Genomic DNA, 22,079 nt, shown 5'->3' with positions numbered 1-22,079 from the left:
TTCAAGAATAAAAGACTTGTCTTTGTATCACAAACAGTATAACTCAATCATCTTAAAGTTTCTCATCAGACCTTTTAAACGAGAATTTCTCTTTAACCCGTCTTGATTATATATGATAAAACATTTTGTACCACAGATCTTGTTGTTGGAGAGGAAGCGCACATTGAGCTGTTTCACACCCCAATGTGCCACGAGAAGAGCAGAAATGTCCCGTTCCAGTCCTTGATGGCCACTGTCGTCCAGGTTTTAGATGTTTTCTGCTTTAACGCCTGACTCGGATTAATTACAAGACTCAGGCAGAACTTCACAACAACCTGTTGAGATTTAATTAGAATCAGGTCTGTTGGAACATGGGGATATCTGAAACCCAGAAGGGTGGCAGCCCTAAAGGGTGTCCTTGGACATGTTGTAGAACAAGCCAATGAATCAAGACGGCAGAGTCACAAAAAACAATAACCTTTAATACCAGGTGTCACAGTGTTGGTGGAGATGTACTGAGATGCTGAGTCAGGAGTTGTACAGAACTTTTTCAAATATGTCATTTTACAATGTTGATCTGTTCCCCAGGTCAGCTAATTTTCAATTACTGACAGGAGATGCACTTACCAACTCCAAACACATAAACATAGTCTCTAACAACACTTCCTCTGATAACCCATTAACTCACACAACTGGTATTAACTGTAATTAATAATCAACTGACCTCTCAGACTTTTACAACTCCACTCTTTAAAACATATTTTACAATTATGCAAACAATGACATAACAGGTGTAATAAAATATAACTCAAGAACAAAAAAGTAACACAAGAAGCCAACCTCCCAAATGAAGAAAAGTTTACCAATAAGTTGGCTAAACATCAAAATGCATCAGCAAAAAAAAAAAAAAAAAAAAAAAAAAAAACATGGAGAAATGAAGAACACACACCTTAAAGGTGAGTCAGTTGGTGCTACAACTCCAAAGATCTTCAGAGGCTACAATATTGTAATACATAACATGTAGAGGTCAGAGAAAAATCATGCAGCTTCATCTCTTGACACAGTAAGTTCTAAAATATACGTCGCTGCTTGTAATCAAACTTGATCTTAAGATAGTTGCAGAGCCTTGTAAAATAAACTTCACCTTGCTTCCCAGTCAAATGTGAGAAGCTGAATAATGTTGTCCCGCCAAACCCGTGTGCAGATGATTTATCAGTGTGAAGCGTTTACACTTGCTAGGTCTTTATGTCAAGCCCTGATAAACAAGTAATTATGCAATGGAACACTGCAGTGATTGTAATATTTGCTGCTCGGCCCTTTTGTTTGTTGCATAATTCAGAATCTATCAGTTCAGCAGTGTCAGTGACAACAATAATTTTTTTTCCAATTTTTGTAAAAAAAATAAAATAAAATAAAAAAAAAAAAGAGAAAAAAAAAAACTGATAATGGATATTTTGCAGTACTCAGATTCATTTTTCTCATGGTGTCATCAGACCCCTGGTGTGTCAAACTTTAAAACTCCTCCTGAAAAACAGCTGCAGTTACATATTTTCATATTTTATCTTTTCTACTCAGCGGACATTGAGTTTTACTATTAGGCTCCTCCAATAAACACAGCAGGCACCATACCACACACACACACATAACAGATCATATCAAGGAGGAACAAAAAGAAACTCACATACAGTGCAGCGTTTACAGAGAGAAGCCGCCGTTTCCACCCTGTAGAAACTGTTAACACATTGGTACAGAATGCACATATATTCTGTACCACACTGCAGCTCACTGTCCCTGTCCCTTCCATGAAATTAGCTTGGCACGATTGTCATAAAAACAATGAAAGCTTTAAGAACAAAAGGTTTTTTTCTACTGTATATTTATCATGCTTGTTTAGTTTGTGAGGTCTGTGAAAGCAACACAAGTCACAGGTAAAGTACTGAACATTTAAGGCTCCTACTAATGATTATTATGGTGAAAAAAATCTATGAAGACAAGAGGGAGATACAGATCATTAACTACTGTTTAGCTTAGATTAGCTACTGTTGGTAAGTAATTAACCTCCCCCCTCCCTCCTTTCTGTGACTGTAGCCCATTTAACATGAAAAGCTACATAAACAAAATGACAAATTACACTAAAAAAGGAGGGAATAAGTCGGTGGCTTTTCTTTGATGACATTGGAATGACAAAGATGAGATATGTTTTGTCAGATTAGCTGATGGGTTGATGAGAAAGACATTAAAAAGGTAAACATTTTGATCCAACAATCTCCATGTCTGAAAGGTGTGAAAATTTGCAAAGAATTTCAACTAAAAATACTATCAAAGAAAAATAAAGGAAAACAGATTAACTGCAAACCTCCAAATCCCGAAATGCAACCTTTACAAAAAAAGGACAAATACATCAACTTTATATGATAACAAGAGAATGAGTTTTTTTCTGAATAGGTCCCTGCTTAAAAGGAAAATCACTTTTAAAGATGGGCCCACATTTCCATCATTTAAGGTAAATGATTATTAAGGAGAAAATAAGTTAGAAATGACTAAAGCAAGATGGGCTGTGGTGTGTGTTTCTGTCACTGACTAATTTTAGGATTCCCACAGAATGAGACTCATGTCTAACATGTCACAGAAATCTCATTGTTGGGGGGTCATCTGTTGCAAGAGAACCAGAGTGTAAATGGCAGTTAGAATCAGACAGCCATCAGGGGAAAATTGGAGTCAGAGGTGGCGCCTGCCTAGCAAAGCTTTCACAAACTGGAGGAGGGGAACATGCTAAAGTTTGTTATGCTACAAAAAGGTGAAAAAGCTTCTGTTGTCATGTTGACAGAGATTCATATTATTTGCACGTGTCCTGTCAGCCAATCAGAAAGTGAAACAATTTTTCCAATTGCCAATAAGGATGGAAGAAACTGGAAGTGCCTGTGATAGTCTGGCAAAATGTGCAGGGTGTATCCTTAGTCTCGCCCAGCGATTGCTGGGAGAGGCTCCAGCTTCCTGCCACCCTGAATTGGACTAAGAGGTCAGGAAAATAGATGGATGGATGAAAACGCGAGGGCACGAAAACACAAGTCTGATCTCATTGTGTTTTTCTTTGCATTAGTCAGATCTACTGTAACCATCACCCAGAGAAGATTTTATGGGAATCCCAGAACTTTTTATCAACAGTTTTCTTGTTTGGACTCATTTCACTCTCCTTCCAGATTGTCGAGGAATTGGATAAAACTTTTCATCAGTGAAGAGGAGCATGTCAACGTGTCATGGAGAGCTATGGGGAGCATGAAATGGCAAAATACATTATTACACACAAATAAGGAAAGAAGAATGCCTGCAGAAAAGTCTTCATAGTGTAGTTCATAGTCTTTAAGTCTTCACTGTGTTTTATTGTCTCATGATTATTTCTAGCATGTGAAGTGCACTTTTGAGCTCTTTAATAGAACCCAGGCTTATTAAACCAGTACTGCCTCTGGAATCTGGAGCAGCTCCCATCTCTGGATGTTACAGTCAGACACATTAATACGTAATATATATGTGTTATGACCTCTGATCAGCCTCTCTTTATTTGAACTTGAGCCCAGAGGAAGCATTGAGGACAGCACTTTAAAATCTCCATGGAAATGAAGAAGAGAGGTGGGAAGGAGAGAATGGGATAAAAGTCTATGGTGCAGGTGTAACAGCTGCTTTTATTTGTCATTAACTGTTCAGCGATAGTGAGGTAAAAGGTGACAGAACAGTTTCACATTGCTTAAAGAAACAACTTGTGTGACAATTAAAATCAAGTCCAACTTGTTGCTACATTAGGTGTTGCATTTTGTTGCATTTAATCTTAAATTATTCTGGTTTTCCAATTAATGACTAAGAAAAGAGTTGAAGTTAAACAGAAGGGTTATGGTGGAAAACGACAATCAGCGTTTGGAGGTGAGGGTGCTGACTGATCTCAGGATTGGGCAATATGAGCATAAAAAAGTCTTAAGTTTTATTAATACAGAATAATCTAAAAGTTATATTGGACTCAAAATATAAAGCTCAAAAAGAGAGTCTTGAGCTTTAATTTTTTACATTTAACTTTTATATCTTAGTTGCTAAATTTGCAGTGTAAGATAAAGAAGTGGCTCTTTATGACTAAACTTGCTTGGTGTTACACTCCTCAGCCAAAGGTACAAGTTTCTTCATAACTTCTACACCTGATGTGTACTGCGGCACCTCTGACAACATTATGGCAGTTGTTTGCTAGTTCTGGTGTTCTTGCAAAAAAAATTTCATTTTTTTCCTCCTTATTAATCATTTAGACCCCCTTAAAAACAGAAAACGGGGCCAGAATTTTCCTTTAAATTAAAGCCATGAAACACACATATACCTTGACATCCTGCAGCTCTCTTCACACAGCCTTCTGCGTTACAAACAGCTCATTGTGACCTAATACGATGATGTACAAACTTGCATAGATAAAATGATATGGAGCAGCTTATTATTTAAGAGCCCAAAAACTTAACATTCTTTTACATTTACTGTTGAGGATTTTCTGATGTTCCTGCAAGGAATAGCTGCAAGTTGTTTGAAGGTCTAACTACAAACAAAACGCCGACTCTGACCACTAACAAAAGCACGTTTCTGTTCAAAGTCTTAAAAAAAGGGAAATATTCATGATGGTGTTTGACTTCAGTTCATCAGCTCTCCTACTCATACAGGCTTAGAAAATACCAACCTTGGAAAACAGAAATATTTAGGAACATATTAATCTTTTTTCATTTTCTTATATATATATGTATAAATAACACTATGGCTATTAACAGAGTGGTGTATGTACGACATCATAGAATCATCTGAAGGTAAAGGGCTTTACTGACTGCCTGCAAGACTTTAAAACACCTTTAAACACACTTTCCCTGCATTTATTTGGACTTGATGCTTTACTCTTAATGCACAGGGGGATAATGCCTGATTTTGGCTGTTCTGTATTTAAGGCTATTAATTTCTATTTGGCTGAACCAACACCTTGGGACTGAGAAATACAGGAGTGACATCTCTTTCAAATGAAATATTAAAATGCTTTCACAACATGTAGAAACAAAGTCCTTTGACAGACTTTGAATCACTGCTTAAACTCAAAGGGGTGTGCCACTCAACTTTGGGAAAAATTTCATTCTTTAGTGTTTCAGTGTTTAATATTTGAAAGATTTTCCTCAAAAAAATGTAAAACAGAACACAAACAGGAACATGTGAGTATAAAATGTTAACCAGACTTGTCACTGCTGTCTTTTTTACCTCCTCCCCCCCTAAAAACGTTTGTTTTGTTTTTTTTATTTCCAATTGAGTGGCAATCCCCTTTATCATACAGTATATCTGCCCTAACAGTTGGAAAACACTGTAAAGTACAACACATAGACACAACTCAGAGCACAGTTCTATTAAAAGCGCAAGATTATAAAACATTGACATCATCAAGAGGACGTGCTGTACATTAACTTGAGGGCGGCACAAGCCTCCCATCTCTACCTCAGTCGCAGACATGACTACAAACTCATGCTCTGTGTGCGAATCGAGCGAACACCAAACATGCGTGGTGCAACTCTCTTCTGCTACTGACTGAATCTGTAGAGCTACAACGAGTGTGGTGGTGGTGGGCGGGGGAGGGAAGGGGTAGTTGTGTACAACAAACCAACAGAACAGCAAAAAAAGGTCAAAGTCCTTTTTAAAAGGAGCTCCTGCCTGACAGCTTCAATTCAAGAGAGGAGCATTTCTCAAATTTTCCTTTGCCACAGTAACTCACAACTAACGGCCAATGGTGCAGGCTTTCCCTACATCCGCAAACCATCAAAGTCTTACTAACGTGGACAAAGTGGTCCCTTGAAAGGTCTGACTGCTGCTCATCTTCGATCCTGCACCTCTTTTTTAGAGAAACATCTACACTGTCTTTTCTGACCTCCTCATGCAGAGCAATGGATCCAAAAGTGTCCAGGGCTGGTACAGGCTAAGCCCAAAAAATGAAGCTCTCTCTCAAAGCTGGTGGGAGGAAAAGAATGAAAAGGGGTGGAAAAGGGACAAATAGATGGCCCATCCTTGAAGTAGCTCAACACTCCAAACTGATGGCCTTTAGGTTGGCAATGGGTCATCGTCGCCTTTGCTGCATTTGCATTTGCAACAGAGCACGATGGGAGTGGCCAAAAGGAGGAACGGGGAGGCAACGAGAAGAAGCAGGCCAAAACCAGCAAAGATGCCCACAACCTGTAAGAATACAAAGCACAAGAATATTTCATTAGGTTCAACTTTCATAACTAGAGCAAAAAAAAACAAAACAAAACAAAAAAAAAAAAACCAGGCTGACTTGGACATACATCATTGGATACACGTCATTAACTGTAGTTACCAAACAGTCTACAATTATATTCATTCTAAACCTATAAATGAATTATGGAGTGAATACTGAAATTACTGCTATAGCACATATTCGCCAGCAGATGTCAGTAAATATCTACAAACACTTCGGTTGCAGATATTCTACTAATAATTTCATAAATGTTCTGCTCTTTTCCCCTTATCAACAGTTAAAACATTTTTTTTAATGTAGTAATGATCTTTTACAAGCAAGGGAATAGTGTTAAAACAGTTAAAATATGGAACTATAAAGATGCTTCAATCCCTTCTGGCTGCAAGTAAAATAAAATCTATTACCATGAAGTAATTAGCCCATAAAGACCCAACCCATTCAAAAATGATCAGGTGAGTCATTTTTTAATATGAGATCTTTGTCTCTTTAACAAAATGTAAAATTAAAAAAAGTACCTACATTTTTTAGGGATAATATCTATTTATTTCTATATGACAATTCAAACGTGTGATATTGTGTGATATTCTGTTTTCTGGTGTCAATTAAGAGACAGAAGACCAGAATCAGATTGCATTTCATGGGAGTTTGAGCAAAATCTTTGAACCATAAAGTGATGCCAAATGTCTCAGAAATTGTGTGTATTATGTGTGTCACACTGCGTTCTTTAGGACTAAACCTGTTACCATCGACAATAAATGATAAGGATGAAATAAAATTGGAAATATTCAAAATGCAGTGATGGACTGGCAACCTGTCTAGGGTGTACCCTGCCCCTTGCCTGATGATTGCTGGGTTAGGCTCAAGCGTCTCTGTGAACCTTAACTGGACTGTGCGGTATAGAAAATGAATGAATAAATATTCTAAATGGAACCCTGACCTAATCCCAAAGGCTGAATTACACAAAATTTGGGTGAAATTGATTAAATTTATTGTCCTGAATCAAATTTTATATTACATATGTTTAGTTTTCTGTGAAATCTTATACCAACCTTTATTTATTTTTATTTATTTATATTTTTATAGAAATAGCTGATGTGATCTCACTTAGTCGGAATGTATGTATTGCTGTAGAAAAATATATGTAAGCAAGTTGACTGGATGTGGGTACAAGAGGAGTATTTGGATGTATGTGTACATGGCCTAATCCTGTATATGTAGATGAAGATGGACATGTTTGTTGGGAAGTAAATATGGAGGAACATGACATACTCAGAAGGCTGCCCTTTATTATAAACAGTGTTATATCCTTTTATATGTTATATCTATAAAACATGTCTTTCCAAAACAAAATAACTGATAAGATGGTTACCAAATTTTCACGTTATTGCACACTCTTCAAAGTGCATTTTACTTTATTCACCACAAGGGGGAGCCACACACCTGCATTTTGAAAGCCTACTAACAAGACTACATAACCAACAGCCACTTATAATAGAAAAATGTTTTTCCTACAGTTTTGAGGACAAAAGGACATATTTTTTGGAGATCACTTGCAGGCAGGTCTCTGCTTGTTATTAAAAAGAACTGCTTCATTCTCCTCTGTTAAATTGGCTCTGAGTAAACAGGCTGCACTTGAAAGAAAAGTACAGTTTATCTCATAAACTGACCATGTTCATTATTTACATTTTATTCTCCTGAAATAATAAAACTAACTGCTGTCAGACACAGATGGGAAAAGAGTGGGGTTTTTCCCTAGTACATGTTGTATTCATGAGGGAGTGAGAGGGAGGCTTTTTTTTTCCCATGTGAAATAGCAAAAGAGGGGTGAAATAAGGAGAGAAGCAGTGAGATAAAGACACACAGAGCAGTGAAGCTATAGCTGGCTTCCACCAGCTTAACTGTAATCATATGACTCAGCCTGCCCCCCAGGCAGCAGATGCCAATGTGTACACTGGACAAAGTGATGTGCCTTTCGGTGAATAGATTATTTGACTAAACACTTGACTGGCAAAAGGGCTTGTCAAATTTAGGCACAACATAAGTGGGGAAAGTTCAAATACATGTACATTTCTTTAACAATAAATACATATCTTATATATGAGGAAGTACATATCATGTATTTGTATTATGTCAATGGATTTTGTGGCCTGAAGGTGAATAATAATTGGGTTGTGTAAACCTTTGTACAGGAAGAAAGGTGCACATAATGGTCACGGTGGAAGGCATCAGGACACCGACTGGCAGGCACTTGCTGCTGCATGTGTATCAGAATATTTTTCCTCTATTCAACAACCAACACGTGTATGGTCACACGCTGCAGCATGGCCAAGACAGAACGAGTGGATGTCACAGACGGATGGGAGGTGGTGTTCTCACCTGTGTTCTGTGCCAGATAACTGACGCCCTGGAGTGGCCCAGTTTGTTTCGACAGGGCCCTTTGTCGTAGTGGATCAGCAAAAAGTCATCCTGGCGCATAGACGAAAACATACAGAGGAAGGCTGACCATTAGCGGTCTGAAAGACGGGGGTGGCTGTTCTCACACAATTGCTTTTTAAATGACCTGTCTGGTCTGGTTGTGCTGCTCTCACAATTGAGATTATGTAAGAGCTCATAAGTCACTCTTATCCAACCTCAACTGAGGCTGTCATTTTCATCAGTCTTGTTATGAATTGAAAAAAGAAAATTAAATGCATTATATTCCTTCCCTATCAGATGCCAAGGTTAAACTACAATTTCCTGATAATGAAGGATTCTGCTGTGACAGGAAGATGAAGGAGGTCTACATTGAAAATAATCCCAACGTGCAAAAACAGCGCTGCAATACTAAACTAGATTCATACAGTAATCCTTCTAGTGTTTTATAGTGAATATCAGTAAGAAAAAAGGCCCAACTCACATCCAAAGACTCCAGACAGTACCAACAGAAGGCATGTTTGCAGTTCTTGCACATCATCTGTGCACAGCCCTCATCCCTCTCAATGTAAACTTTACACTTAGGACAGCGCTTGATCGGTGCATCATCCTCTTCAGTTTTATAGAATGAACTGGGGAAAAAAAAGAAAGAAAATAAAAAAGAAATAAAATATTATTTAAAATACAAAATCACTCAATATTTGGCTTCCTGAGAACAAAATTTCAATACAGCTTTGGTTCAAAAGTCATCTGTCTGACCACCTCAGTCAACAGACAGCAAGCATTCATCCATCCATCCAGCTTCCATCCATCCATCCACCCATAAAGCCGTCCAATCAGTTTCTATCCATCCATGCATCCTTCCTTCCTGTGTCCATCCATCCATCCATGCATGCATCCATCCCGTTTCCATCCATCCATCCATCCATGCATCCAGCCAGTTTCCATCTATCCATGCATCCTTCCTTCCTGTGTCCGTCCATCCATCCATCCATGCATGCATCCAGCCAGTTTCCATCCATCCACACAGCCAGTTTCCATCCACCAGCCAGTTTCCATCCATCCATCCATCCATCCATCCATCCATCCATCCATGCATGCATGCATCCAGCCAGTTTCCATCCATCCATCCATGCATGCATCAAGCCAGTTTCCATCCATCCACACAGCCAGTTTCCATCCACCAGCCAGTTTCCATCCATCCATCCATGCATGCATCAAGCCAGTTTCCATCCATCCACACAGCCAGTTTCCATCCATCCACACAGCCAGTTTCCATCCATCCATCCATGCATGCATCAAGCCAGTTTCCATCCATCCATCCATCCATCCATGCATGCATCCAGCCAGTTTCCATCCATCCACACAGCCAGTTTCCATCCACACAGCCAGTTTCCATCCATCCATCCATCCATGCATCCAGCCAGTTTCCATCCATCCATCCAGCCAGTTTCCATCCATCCATCCATCCATCCATCCATCCATCCATCCATCCATCCATCCAGCCAGTTTGCATCCATCCATCCATTCATCCACCAGCCAGTCTCCATCCATCCATGCATCCATCCAGCCAGCCAGCCATCCATCCATCCTCTTGCTGCTTATCCAGGGTCAGGTTGCTGTGAAAATAGGGAAGCCCAAACTTCCTGCTCCCCATCAGATTTGCCAACACGTACCCCATACAGTAATCCTTCTAGTGTTTTATAGTGAATATCAGTAGGAAAAAATGCCCAACCCCGTGAATCCCAGGTCTTTCCAGGATATCCTCCCTGTACAGCGTGCCTGGAACACCTCACCAGGGAGGCATCCTGGAGGATCCAAACTAGGTGCCTAAGCCACCTCATCTGGTATAGGCACAACGACTCTACTCTCAACCCCTCCTGGATGGCCAAGCTACATGACTAAAGTCCAGCGCTTCTGGAGGATACTGGTTTCAGAGTCCAAGCTGTGTGTCAAGGAGAGTCCAACTTTTACTAGGAGGAACTGCTCAACCTTGCACATCAGCTCAGGCTCCTTCCCCGCCAGAAAGGTGACATTCTATGGCAGTAGAGCTAGCTTTTGCAGCCGAAGACTTCACCATGGCTGAGGGTTGTCTGATGAACTTTTAATGCAAGTTCTCAGACACAGTGAAGAGTTCCATAATTTCTCCAGTCGTTTTCCTGAATGGTCGAATAAAATACCTCAACAGCAAAATAAATTGTTCTCTGGGACATCAGAGCGAACAAGAGTAGTTCAAACCCCAAGGTTATGCCCTCTACAACTTAACTTCTAATCCTGTAAAAACCCTACTTCCACTGTGGGCTTTGAGCTTGGCCCAAAACCTGTGCAGGTGAAGAAAAGCTTGCAGAGCTAATGACATTTCCACAGTAAGAGGATATAAGGAAGAAATGGGTCAGCTGTACATGTGTCTGGGCAACCCTCTTTTAACCTCACAGGCAGATCACGTATCCCTAAAATGCCTCATAAAGCCATCACTGCCGTCTTGACTGCAGTTCAGTCTCAGCAGATTGTTTCATTGATAAGTGTCTGCTAAAGGACAGACTGAGGGAATCCTGCTGTCTGATTTGGTGTTCCTCACTACTTGGCAGGTGAGCTGAGGGGCCGTAAATACCGCTGTGAGAAAATGAAAAGGAAGTGCAGCTGTAGATGATGTTTGACAAGTGGTGATGTTACTTTTTTTTTTTTAAGATTCCAACAGATAAAAACAAAAGAGAAAAAAGGACATGTGACACAAGAACCAATGGAAGAATTCTTCCACCCAAGATTTTGAGGTTGATAGATGGATGCAAATGAAAAAAGTACCTGTTTTCTCCTGGTAGGAAGGAGGCAACAGGCAGGTTGCTCTCCTGGCAGGCCTGACCGGGGTGCCAGTTGGCCTTGCAAGCTGAGCAGAACTGAAGAGCACATACAGCACACTGGACCAATTGGGGCAAAGCTGGAGAATCTGTTTCCTTAAGCTGGCATACGGCCTGACAGGTCGAGGATGGGCACCATGTTCTGCACGGGTCCAGAAGTACCTCTGATAATACAAAAAATGCCAAGTCACTATAGTCAGAAATAATGGGACGTATTTGTATTTGAAACATGAAGTTTTTCTGTAGATGAAATCTTTGACCTGCTCCATCTGTTGGGTAATTGATCTCTGTTTTCTCGAAACTCTTTTAAAAGACTTATTTCACTTTTCAAGGCAGTAAAATAACCAGCTTGTTCGGAGGGTTTGTCATTTTACTAATATAGTGTGATGCCCTTGTGTTCTGTCCTCCCTAACCCATGCCTCTTTGCCAGAGAACTACACTCCGTATGCACTCTTGGCTCAGCACGGAAAATATGGAACAGTTACAGCAACTGTTCTGCCTGACTGGACTGGGACATTGATGAGATGGCTGATTGCTCTAATCCGGTCAGAATCAAAAGCTATTTCCTTCAGAGGAATACCCCTCCCAATCCCTGCATTTTCAGTTCATAAATCTCTTGTCTTTATCCTCATGTGCTTATGCCTGTACAGTGAGATTAAGATATTCAACAAACCAGTTGTGGCTCTGTCTAAGTGGGAATCCTGCAGGGTGAGCACCAGCATAGAGAAATTGCTTTCTTGGTTCCTCCAATCTGCAGCACTGACAGAACTCTAACATCTCTGATTAGCAAGGTTACACTACCATCATGGAGCAAACCGGTACAGACCTGCCGTTATCATTCTAGCACAGATTTTCTAAGTTACCTGTAATCACATACATTGTAAAAGCCAGACAACAAGAAGAGATATAGGATTTAAAGAAAGTTCCTGAAGATAAGAGTCATGCTTCTATCTGAGAAAAGAAAAAATCGGACGTTTAGAGCTTAACAAATTACAATTGTTTTCCTCATCATGCTGTCTTTGTTTAGTATATTCATGCACTTCAAAAACCTCCTTCATAATCTTTCGCTACAGTCCACATACAAAAACATCCTCAGGAGGTGAATGACTCCACACAGAGCAAGTGGTAGTTTGGCTACACGTGCAAGACACAATTATCGCGTTCTTGTGTGTCACAGCATAATACAGTATCTCTGGAAGCACAGGACGGTCCACGTGTGTGAGCAACTGACAGTCGCAGCCCACCAATCGCGAACTCTGGAGTGATTACTGACGCACTGTAACTGCATTTGCTCGTTGACTCACCCCTTTCAAACTGAAGCTTCTTGTACCTCTGCATCATCTCCGTGGCCACCATGCACTCGATCTGCAGGGAGGGAAAAAAAACAGGTCATTGTGTGTATTTTTAGATAAAAGCTGCAAGAAGCACTAATGAAGGTATCGAGTCATTTCAAGAATCCTGCCAAAATCTAATTTTGTCCAAGATTTTGTCCTGCTACTCTCCAATGTGTTATGCTGTGAAACACTTTCTCAGGCAGTGGTTCAAAGCAGAATGAAGGTGCTCACATAGGCTCACTCAGGGATTCACATATAATGGCCGATATAATGAACACTCAGGCTTTGTTAAAAAAAAAAAAAAAAAAAAAAAAAAGAAGTCAATTACAAGGTGAAGACTCTGCTGACGGAAGAGAAAGATGCGGGATTGGCAGGAGAAGCTAAGGTTCTATTAAGTACCAGTGATGCTAATTGATTAGAAACATGACGCTGTGAGCCTCTAAGACAAAACTTAAAGAGTATGTGAGCCAAACTGCCTGGAGCATGAGGAGGAGGAGGAGGAGCAGCAGCTGTCAGCCAGATCTCCTCTAAAGCATGGAACTCTTCACACACAAGCAGGTGGATGGTACATCTCAGCTTGAGAGGAGCAGGAGCTATGAAGTGATGTAGCAGGATGCGGGAGGGAAGCGGCAAGCAGCAGGAAAACAGGATGCTCACACAACAGCATATTATGACATTTATCAGTTATAAGATAACAGAGCAGTGAGGGGTATACAGAAAAAAAGCATTTCAGTCATTAAAGTAAGAATTAAAACTGCTTCTTGCGACTTTTAGCCTTTTTTATAGCCTTTTTTTTTATTGATTCCACCCACTGTGCCATAATTGGGTAATATTTAATTGCTCTTGGTTCATTTCATCCTTTTGTGGAGAACTCTGGTGTAGCTGTTGTTTTCTCAAATTACTTTTTAACTAAAATTTACAAGGTTACATCAATCTCATCACAACACAGAATCTGCTGCTTTTTGTCTCATATTATTACTGCAGTAGATTATCTGGTTATGTTTTACTTGGCAAATTTATTTAAGCTCAGAATAGCTGCTGCCAGAGCATTAAAGCCTTGACAAGATATCACTGTGAATTGCATCTAAGTCAAAGCTTTTGTGGATCGAGAACCACCTTTCACACGATGGAAAGATGACTGGTTACATAAAGGAGTATTAAAAAGGGATTTGAGATACAGCAGGACACAACACATCATATGGATGCATCTTCCTAATAACATTTGATCCAACCTTGCAAATGATGCAGTCTGGCTTCTTGTAAAAAAAAAAAAAATTAAAAAAAATAAATAAATAAAAAAACTTAAAATATTTTGTCACACTGTAGTTTTCTGCAGTGCTGCTGTCGTCTAAAGTTCGCTGAAGATAAAGAAAAATAGTCTGCTGATGTGTGAAAAACTGCCTCTCCTCCTTGCAAGTCAGTGCATGAGCAGGGGGCTGAGGTCAGAGCACACAGAGAGCGATGAAGTGACAGTAGGACGTCCACTTCAGCTGCATTTAAATTTGGTAATGATGCATGTTCCTATGGGGATGTAAAAAAGGTGTCCTTGCCGTCAAATGTGCATTCAAGTGTAAGTCGGTAAAACAATCAGGAAATAAACCGTCTGCCTCCTGAAAACTGTGTTCACAAACAACAAATAAAAAATAATAATCCTTTCATTTACATGAGAATAAACACATTTTACAAGACAGAGCTAAAACGGACAGTAAAATAACTGGTGAAAGACAACAGATGGAACTGCTCAATCTGTTAGCTTCATCTGAAAGTACCGGGCTTCTCCACAGCAAAAGCAGCTCAGCAGAGCCATTATAAGCTTAATTTCCTAGCTCTTGTAGTGGAAATGCAAGTGGTCAGAGACCATAGCTAGCCATGGAGTTATCATGCCAGGTCATAGTTCTTGCACACACAAGCAACCTTAAATATAGATTAAAGTTGTTATTTAGTACATTTCTGATTTTTTTTTTTTTTGTTTTTGTGTCTTTATATTTTCCTCTAAAATCTAAATCAGGTATAATGCAGGTATAATGCTAACCCTAACCCATGTGCACTGACTGTTCTGCATGCAGTACTTTTACATTTACATACAGTACTTGCTCAATGTCCAATGTAAAAGTGTGTGTGAACCACACACATCAAACCTGAGTCTCAGCCCATTGCAAAGTATAGATAGCTAAAATTAGCATTATTGGAAGATGTTACAGGGATAATTTAATAAAGACAGTCAAATTAAAGACAAGTTTCCTGATTCATCAATACCTCATTTTCCTGCAGATGTCCTCTTTTGGGACAGGCAGAGTCTGGACAACTAATTGCAGTTTCAAGGCCTTCTTTAATCAGGAGCTCCACATACTGTTTCAGGCACTGGGGAGAAGACACGGAAAAAAACAACCATGATTTAGAACTTTCCAGTCAGCTAAAGATACATAAGCATTATCACTGTCAATACTAACATGTGCATCAACAACAAGTAGCTCTGTTTGGGTTCATTCTGAGGCTACAACTTATGTTAACTAAAATCTAAAAACAGTCCTTGTTAAGCTTTTGGCAGAGTAAAAGAAGAGTGGAAAAAAAGTTCAGTCTGGCAGGTAAACATAGTTAAAAAATGATTTAGTGAGCCGGGTTCTGCCGGAGGTTTCCCACCTGTGAAAAGGGAATTTTTTCCTTCCCACTGTCGCCACTGTGCTTGCTTAGGATGGGAGATTGAGTTGGACTCTCGAACTCAATCTGTTGGTTTCCTTATATAGGTTATTATGAATTGGCTTTTATTATGTTTTTTTTTTCTGTCTGTTAAGCATCTTGAGATGGCATTGCCGTGATTTGACACTATATCAATAAAGTTGAATTGAATTGAATGAATAAATCTAGTCTGAAGGAACAAACACATTTAGCGTATCAGGTTAATAAAGTCCCGCCTCCACCCAAAAATCAGTGTGTTTCAGTTTGTTTTTCTCTTTCTAAGTGGATGAAACTATTTATCTAAATCATAATATACAAATCAAGTCACGTCTACAATCTGATTCTGAGAAGACGAAGCCAGGTGTGACTGATCTTAAAAAGTTAAAAATCCACACAGACACAAAAATACAAATAATTACTTTCCAGTAGATAGTATTTTATTTTATCTTACCAGTTTTTCTATAATCTTTCCCCTAACTCTTCAAACTAAATCTAAGATGCCAAATGGTTGGTAAAAACATAGTTGGGATTGATTGTGTTCACACAATTTGTTTAAACTGAATTTTATCAACTGCTGCCGCCACCCAAACTGTGTTTAAGGAAATGGTCGCTATTTTTAGAGCTTATTCTGGGGTATTTGTTTCCTTATTTCTGGACTAGACTGGTCTAGGTCTGACATCCTACAGCTGTTACTTTTTCTTCTGTATCAGAACTTTAAAAAATGAAAAGATTTACAACAGTTTCAAAGGAATTAATAGAAACCTGCATCCTGCAAAGTCTGCAATTCACTGCAATAACCACAGCTGTTTTTTTTTTTTTTTTTTTTTTTTAAACTAGACTTAATGTCTGATCCTTTTCCAAGTTTGCATTAATATTCTCTGAAAATAATTTACTTTTCCTAATTTAGTTGATCACAACAAGCACCCCGTGGCCATTTGTAGAATGTAAAACCTACCAGTGTACAGAAGACACATTGGCACTGTGTGATGGTGGTCATCTGCTCCAGAGGGAACTCTCCAAGGCACAGCTTACATGAGACCAGAGGGTCCACAGCCAGCTCCCAGGTTGGGCGGTACCGTGCTGTGGTCATCTTCACCACCACAGAGCTGAGAAGTAAAAGAGGAAAGGTACACTTAATTAAGCTACATCAATCAAAAGATGGAATATTACTGGTAATAAAAAAAAACAAATAAATAAATAAATCACTCCTTTGATTTGTTTTTATCCAATTACATAATATATCCAGAGTCCAAAATGAGCAATATTTGTTTTGACACAATCATTGTGGCTGTGTAGGTACACTGAAAATGCACTACGATTGGTGTCTTGTGAGGCTGCAAAACACATAAACAAGCCAGCCGTATGCAGAATGACACCAGCTTTATAGCATAAATAGCCAGTGTCAGCTGTGTTCATATTCATTACAGCCTCGCACTTTGTGGCATTAAAGAAAACACAGCTCGAAAGCCACTGAAAATCCTGCAGCTATCTACGCTTTTCCCTCTTCTCCGCATGTCTCAGTCTATTTTGTGAGAAGCAGAAAGGGTTATTTTAGGCCGTCTCGCCTCTCTCTCCCTCCTTTCCTCTGCAGCTGAGAGCAAAGAGCACCCGCTCGGCTGTTTACAGGAAGTGGCCCAACGCATACAGCGTCAACACTGCCGAGCCCGTGCTGCTTAGCAACCAGCAGGAGGAGGATTTTGTGGGTTGGAGGGTGCATGGATATGGATAGGAGGCAGAGTGACAGAGGTGAGGAGACAAGGAGTTTGCTTTCAGTCTTTATGGACTGCCTCAATGTGAAGCTGCTTGTTAGAAGACAAAGACAACAACTGGGTGGAGGTGGCGTTCATGCGTTCACATGATCAAACTCATGTCGTTACCATGTGCTAGAGTGAGGAAAGTTGTGTAAATGAGAGGCAGCGTGTTCTGATTTAGATAAAGATTTCCATTCACGTCACACTTTACAATTCATGATATTCATATTTGAAAGAAGCTTGATGAGTTTTCTGCACACGACACACACCACAAACTAAAAATGTCACGTATACGTGTCAGTCTAATGTCATGTCACTGTTATAAAGATTTTGTTTGTGAAAACCTCAAAACACTCAGGAATATTAAACAGAATTATGGCTGACAACAGATGAAACTTTTGTAATAAAATCAAAGTGGCAAATGGGGAAAATGCTGGTAAAATGTGCTGATTATAGAAAAGCAAACATTCAAAGTCAGTTGCCATCACTGTAACATTAAGTCATTTTGCTAAAGCCTGACAGGGCACGAAATATCTTACTTATTAAGATCAAAGTATTCAGTTCTTCCACCTTGGCGTCTTTTCATCGTGTCCTTGGAGAGGACAGGGGATGAAGTTGCAAAAGGGAGAAAAATTGTGAGGACAAGTGAGAAAAATGAGATACACCCTGTGTCTGACTCACTCAAGTTGCCTTGTGTTCATCCATCTCTTCGCGACACTGACTGGAGCAGCGAGAGAACTGTGTTCTGGAGTCGTATGCAAAACCAGAAATGGCAATGTGTTATCAGCTTAGAGACACAGACTTATAAACATGATCCTCGAGGGTGAAAATCCGTGGGAACGGCTGAGTGGGAAGGACTTTGTTTTTCACAGGAAAAATAAGGAAAAAAAACAAAAGTTTGGCAAAAGATTACTTAAATTCCAAGAAATTCCAGCAAATGCAGTGTTCTATTTATTTAGTAGAAAATTAATATGTGCCAAGTGTACTTTTTTTGGGGGGGTTATTTTTTACAGAGAATTGTATAACTTTAATGACGCACAGAGGCATTCCACTGAAAAAGGAGTGGATAACTTTTGCTTAATTTAGTCATCATTACACACAACTTAAAGCGACTCGTCAATAAGCAAGAGAAAAAGCACCAAATCAATTTGAAAAACTTGAGCTTTAATGTTAATAAATAATCTTAACCTGTGAAAATATATTTAGCTAATTTTTAAATAACATTCAAACACCTGAACAAACTGAATTTACCCGACCTCCACCTTCCTAATTAACCTAATCCACTCATTCAAAGTCAAATCAAATAAGTTTTTTTTTAACCATAGCAAATCTCTTTTTACTGCGTTACAAGCTTCAACAATTACACAAATTTCCCCTGACTCCACCTCTTCACAGCTCCTGTTCCATAATTAAGATGCTGCATCTGAGAAGTTCTACAAGTCAGCAAAATAAAAACAACTCAATGTGCAAATACAGTTTAACACAGCAGATGTAAGCCTTTTTTTTTTCTAGGAACACAGTTTATGCAGTTGTAATCAGCAAATCTGTAAATAGCATTTGTCTTCAGTGCCTCTAAGGCTAATTAGCATGCTGGTCTGGTTCATGCTGTGATGTTAAAAAGTTCATATCTCTCAAGAGTTAACAGGAAATGTATACGCAGTTGATGGCCAAAGTCATCAGTGCAAAATAAGGCGTAAAAAACTGATCCAAAGAAAAGGAAAAGTACTTTCCATAAGAAAATAAGCCATAAAAAGATAAGGATGTGAAGCAGCTGCAGGAACAGATTCCCCATCCTGGGAAAAAAACATTGATAAAGAGGAGACTACAAGCTGAACCTTGTTTAGAAGCCTAAAGCAACTTTGCAGAACAGATGCGGAAGACTTTAAAAAAAATACTAAGATAAAGCCAACCTTAGTGGTCTCAAAATTGTATTTCTGATTGAATAACTTTATTCTATTTTGTCTGTGGTACTAAAGTAAACAGTAAATGGTCATTTATACAACACAGAGCAGGGTGGGTGCTTTATACTTCAACCTATTTATCATAAATGGTTTTGTAAAGATGCCCCAAGGAAGGTAGAGGTAACCAAGCAAAAGAGACGGAGTAGCAACACGGAAAAAAAATGAGTTTTCATGTGGAAAGGTGGTGCAGTGTGATTTCTCTGCTGTATTATTAACTAGATAGTCCATTATCACAAAGAAAAACACATACAACCCCCTCCACACACACACACACACACACACACACACACACACACACACACAAGTAATAGGACCATGAATGCAGGCCAATCTGTCTGCACATTTCTAACACACCCATCCAGAGTGCTGCATGTTCAAAAAGGTCAAACCAAAATGAAAAATCAATGAAGTCAGAGGTCAAACACCCATCCAGAGTGGTGATCGCCATGTGCCAGTCATCAGTCTAAAAGGGATGGACTCATAGAGTAGGACTGTCTACAGCATTATTCATGGTCTTATGACTTCATAGCCATGAGAAAACACACACATGCATTAACAATTCATTGCATAACGGGTGGAAATGCTCACAGAGGAGTGACTGACTTCCCAAGGGAGCAAGAAGTGAACGGCATGTCTTTCCTCTGTAGAATCTATACACTATAAAACCTTTTTTTAAAATAAATATAACATGTATTTAAAACTCAGAGTGCAGATCTGAGTGCAACTCAGATCTACTGTATGTAAATTCTAAGCAATCTTATTTCTATTTTTTCTTTTTGCACATATTTGTGGGCTTGACTTTTTTAAGACAGAAGCTTTAATGGTTAAATTATCCCAGTCTCACTACAGTAAAGAACCCGTTAAATAATTCTAATAACAAATCGAATGACTTTTTCCTTGTCACATTTCTGAGATGTCCTGAAATTTTAATCAAAATAGGTCTGTAACTTCTTGATTCATGTTGCTAATGGAGAGAGAGACAGACAGACGGACAAACCAGCACTGCTGAATACATCACTGGCTGAAAACTGGCACTAGATTGAAGGCAGCTTCCCTCCCCAAGTACTCATAAAAAATTAGTTGTAAAAACAATAATCTGCAAGTATTTTTTTTTTTTTTTTTTAATAATAGACGGAAATACCCATTTGTCAAACCGACCAAAAATCTATTCTAAATACATGTTGGGACACTAATAATTACTTGTCTTTGGGGGGGGGGGGGGGGGGGGGGGCTCTCCTTTGAAATGTGACCTCTTTGTTGTTGCCTGGTGAAGTCTTAAAGTGATGCGATTACCATGGTGATCAGTCTCACCACTGTGTAACAGGGTACTTTTATAAAACTGCAGGTTTACGACCACATCAGTATGTCTGCAGATTTTTTTCATCCATTAAATTGAAACTACAGCTGCTTATCTGAACGTCAGACAAAGCTATCAAGCAACAGCTTAGGTCCCTTGTAAAGCAGAGATGCTCCCCTAAAGACGTTCAGCTGATACCGTAAGTAGGGAGCCCTTAAATACCCCACTTTCAGGTTGTGTTCAATCTTTCTATTAGGTTCCTAATGTTTCTTAAAAATTGGGATGCAGCAATACCGTTTTTTAAATATTGTACAAGTACTTTCATTTGAGTACTTGCTGATACTGAGTACTGACATGAGTACTAATAAATCCCATTACAGTTCGCTGGTAAGCAACACTGGACCAGAACATCAGCTGTGGTGTGAAATATCAAAGGGATCCTCATGAATTCATTCTCAAAACGTACGTCATAAATACAGTAAACTCGTTGTGAGGAGGAAAAAGTGGTTTTGCTGGCTTCTTTTTGCCACTGTGAACAAGCAGGCATCTGTAGATTTAAGCTCTCGTAGAGAAATAGCTCAAATTCTGATATTTCAAATAACACCTGTAAGGAAGTTCTTTTTCTACACACCTAGTAATAAAAACTCTAAATATAAGAGAAGTCCAAAGTCCATTTCTCTTGCTGACAAGATGATAAATTCAGATTTTTAAAATAGCAGAAACAATAAGGTTGTTTCAGGACACCTGATGATGAAAACTGAAAATGGTATGGTTGAATATGGCTGTATAAGCCCAAAATCAGGTTTGTGGTTATTTTTTTCTGATTGTATCAGCAGTATGCAGCAGCAGCCGAATGGTTTATTTTTATTTTACCATACTACTGTGCACTAACACATATGCACGTGTGATACCTTGTGAACAAATTTTCTCAAAGGAGGCATTGGTCTCGTTTCAAAAAAGTGCTCAGAAGGTGGTTAAAATGCTATGTCAACTTTTTCTGGAGTAAAGTGATATATGACCTTTACCTCTTTGCATGCAGGTTGGCTTAGTTGGAAGAAAATAAAATGTATAAAGTTCAGACTAAGACTCATATTAATGTTTTCTCAACAGCAGAGCTAAATCACAGATGGGGGTATCTGAGTAAAATAAGCTCCAGGTTCTGCTGAATCAGTGGAACAAAACTAAAACAGGGAGGAAAAAAAATCTGTCCGGGAGAATTGTTGCTCTATTTGTAGGCTAGCAGAGTTTAGTGCGATTATCACTTTAAGTTAAAAACATACATATGTATATACATATACATATGTGTGTATATATATATATATATATATATATATATATATATATATATACATATGTGTGTATATATATATATATATATATATATATATATATATATATATATATATATATATATATATATATATATATATATATACATACATACATACATATATATATATATATACATACACATACATACACACATACACACATATATATATATATACATACATATATATATATATATATATACATATATATATATACA

At 38.8% G+C, this 22,079-nt stretch overlaps 1 protein-coding gene across 2 annotated transcripts in view; it reads right to left on the bottom strand.

Annotated features, from left to right (window-relative positions):
* Nucleotides 1–440: 440 nt before the first annotated feature.
* Nucleotides 441–22,079, bottom strand: part of rnf144aa (ring finger protein 144aa) — a 36,124-nt gene continuing 14,485 nt past the window's right edge. The window contains exons 1-8 of one of the 2 annotated variants that reach the window (XM_079262083.1): nt 17,812–17,820; nt 16,477–16,627; nt 15,102–15,206; nt 12,816–12,876; nt 11,459–11,675; nt 9,141–9,288; nt 8,621–8,710; nt 441–6,201 (exon numbers count right to left, since the gene is read on the bottom strand). In XM_079262083.1, coding sequence (XP_079118209.1) covers nt 6,070–6,201; nt 8,621–8,710; nt 9,141–9,288; nt 11,459–11,675; nt 12,816–12,876; nt 15,102–15,206; nt 16,477–16,611 — 888 coding nt within the window. In that variant the 5' untranslated portion in view covers nt 16,612–16,627; nt 17,812–17,820 and the 3' untranslated portion in view covers nt 441–6,069. Of the gene's footprint in view, nt 6,202–8,620; nt 8,711–9,140; nt 9,289–11,458; nt 11,676–12,815; nt 12,877–15,101; nt 15,207–16,476; nt 16,628–17,811; nt 17,821–22,079 lie in introns of those variants that run through there. The other variant, XM_079262082.1, reaches the window with a different exon arrangement.

Source organism: Telmatherina bonti (genome assembly GCF_933228915.1).
Source record: "Telmatherina bonti genome assembly, chromosome: 22".
Classification (NCBI taxonomy): domain Eukaryota; kingdom Metazoa; phylum Chordata; class Actinopteri; order Atheriniformes; family Telmatherinidae; genus Telmatherina; species Telmatherina bonti.
The sequence above is the reverse complement of the archived record's forward strand: the minus strand, read 5'-3'. Positions and strand labels throughout refer to the sequence as shown.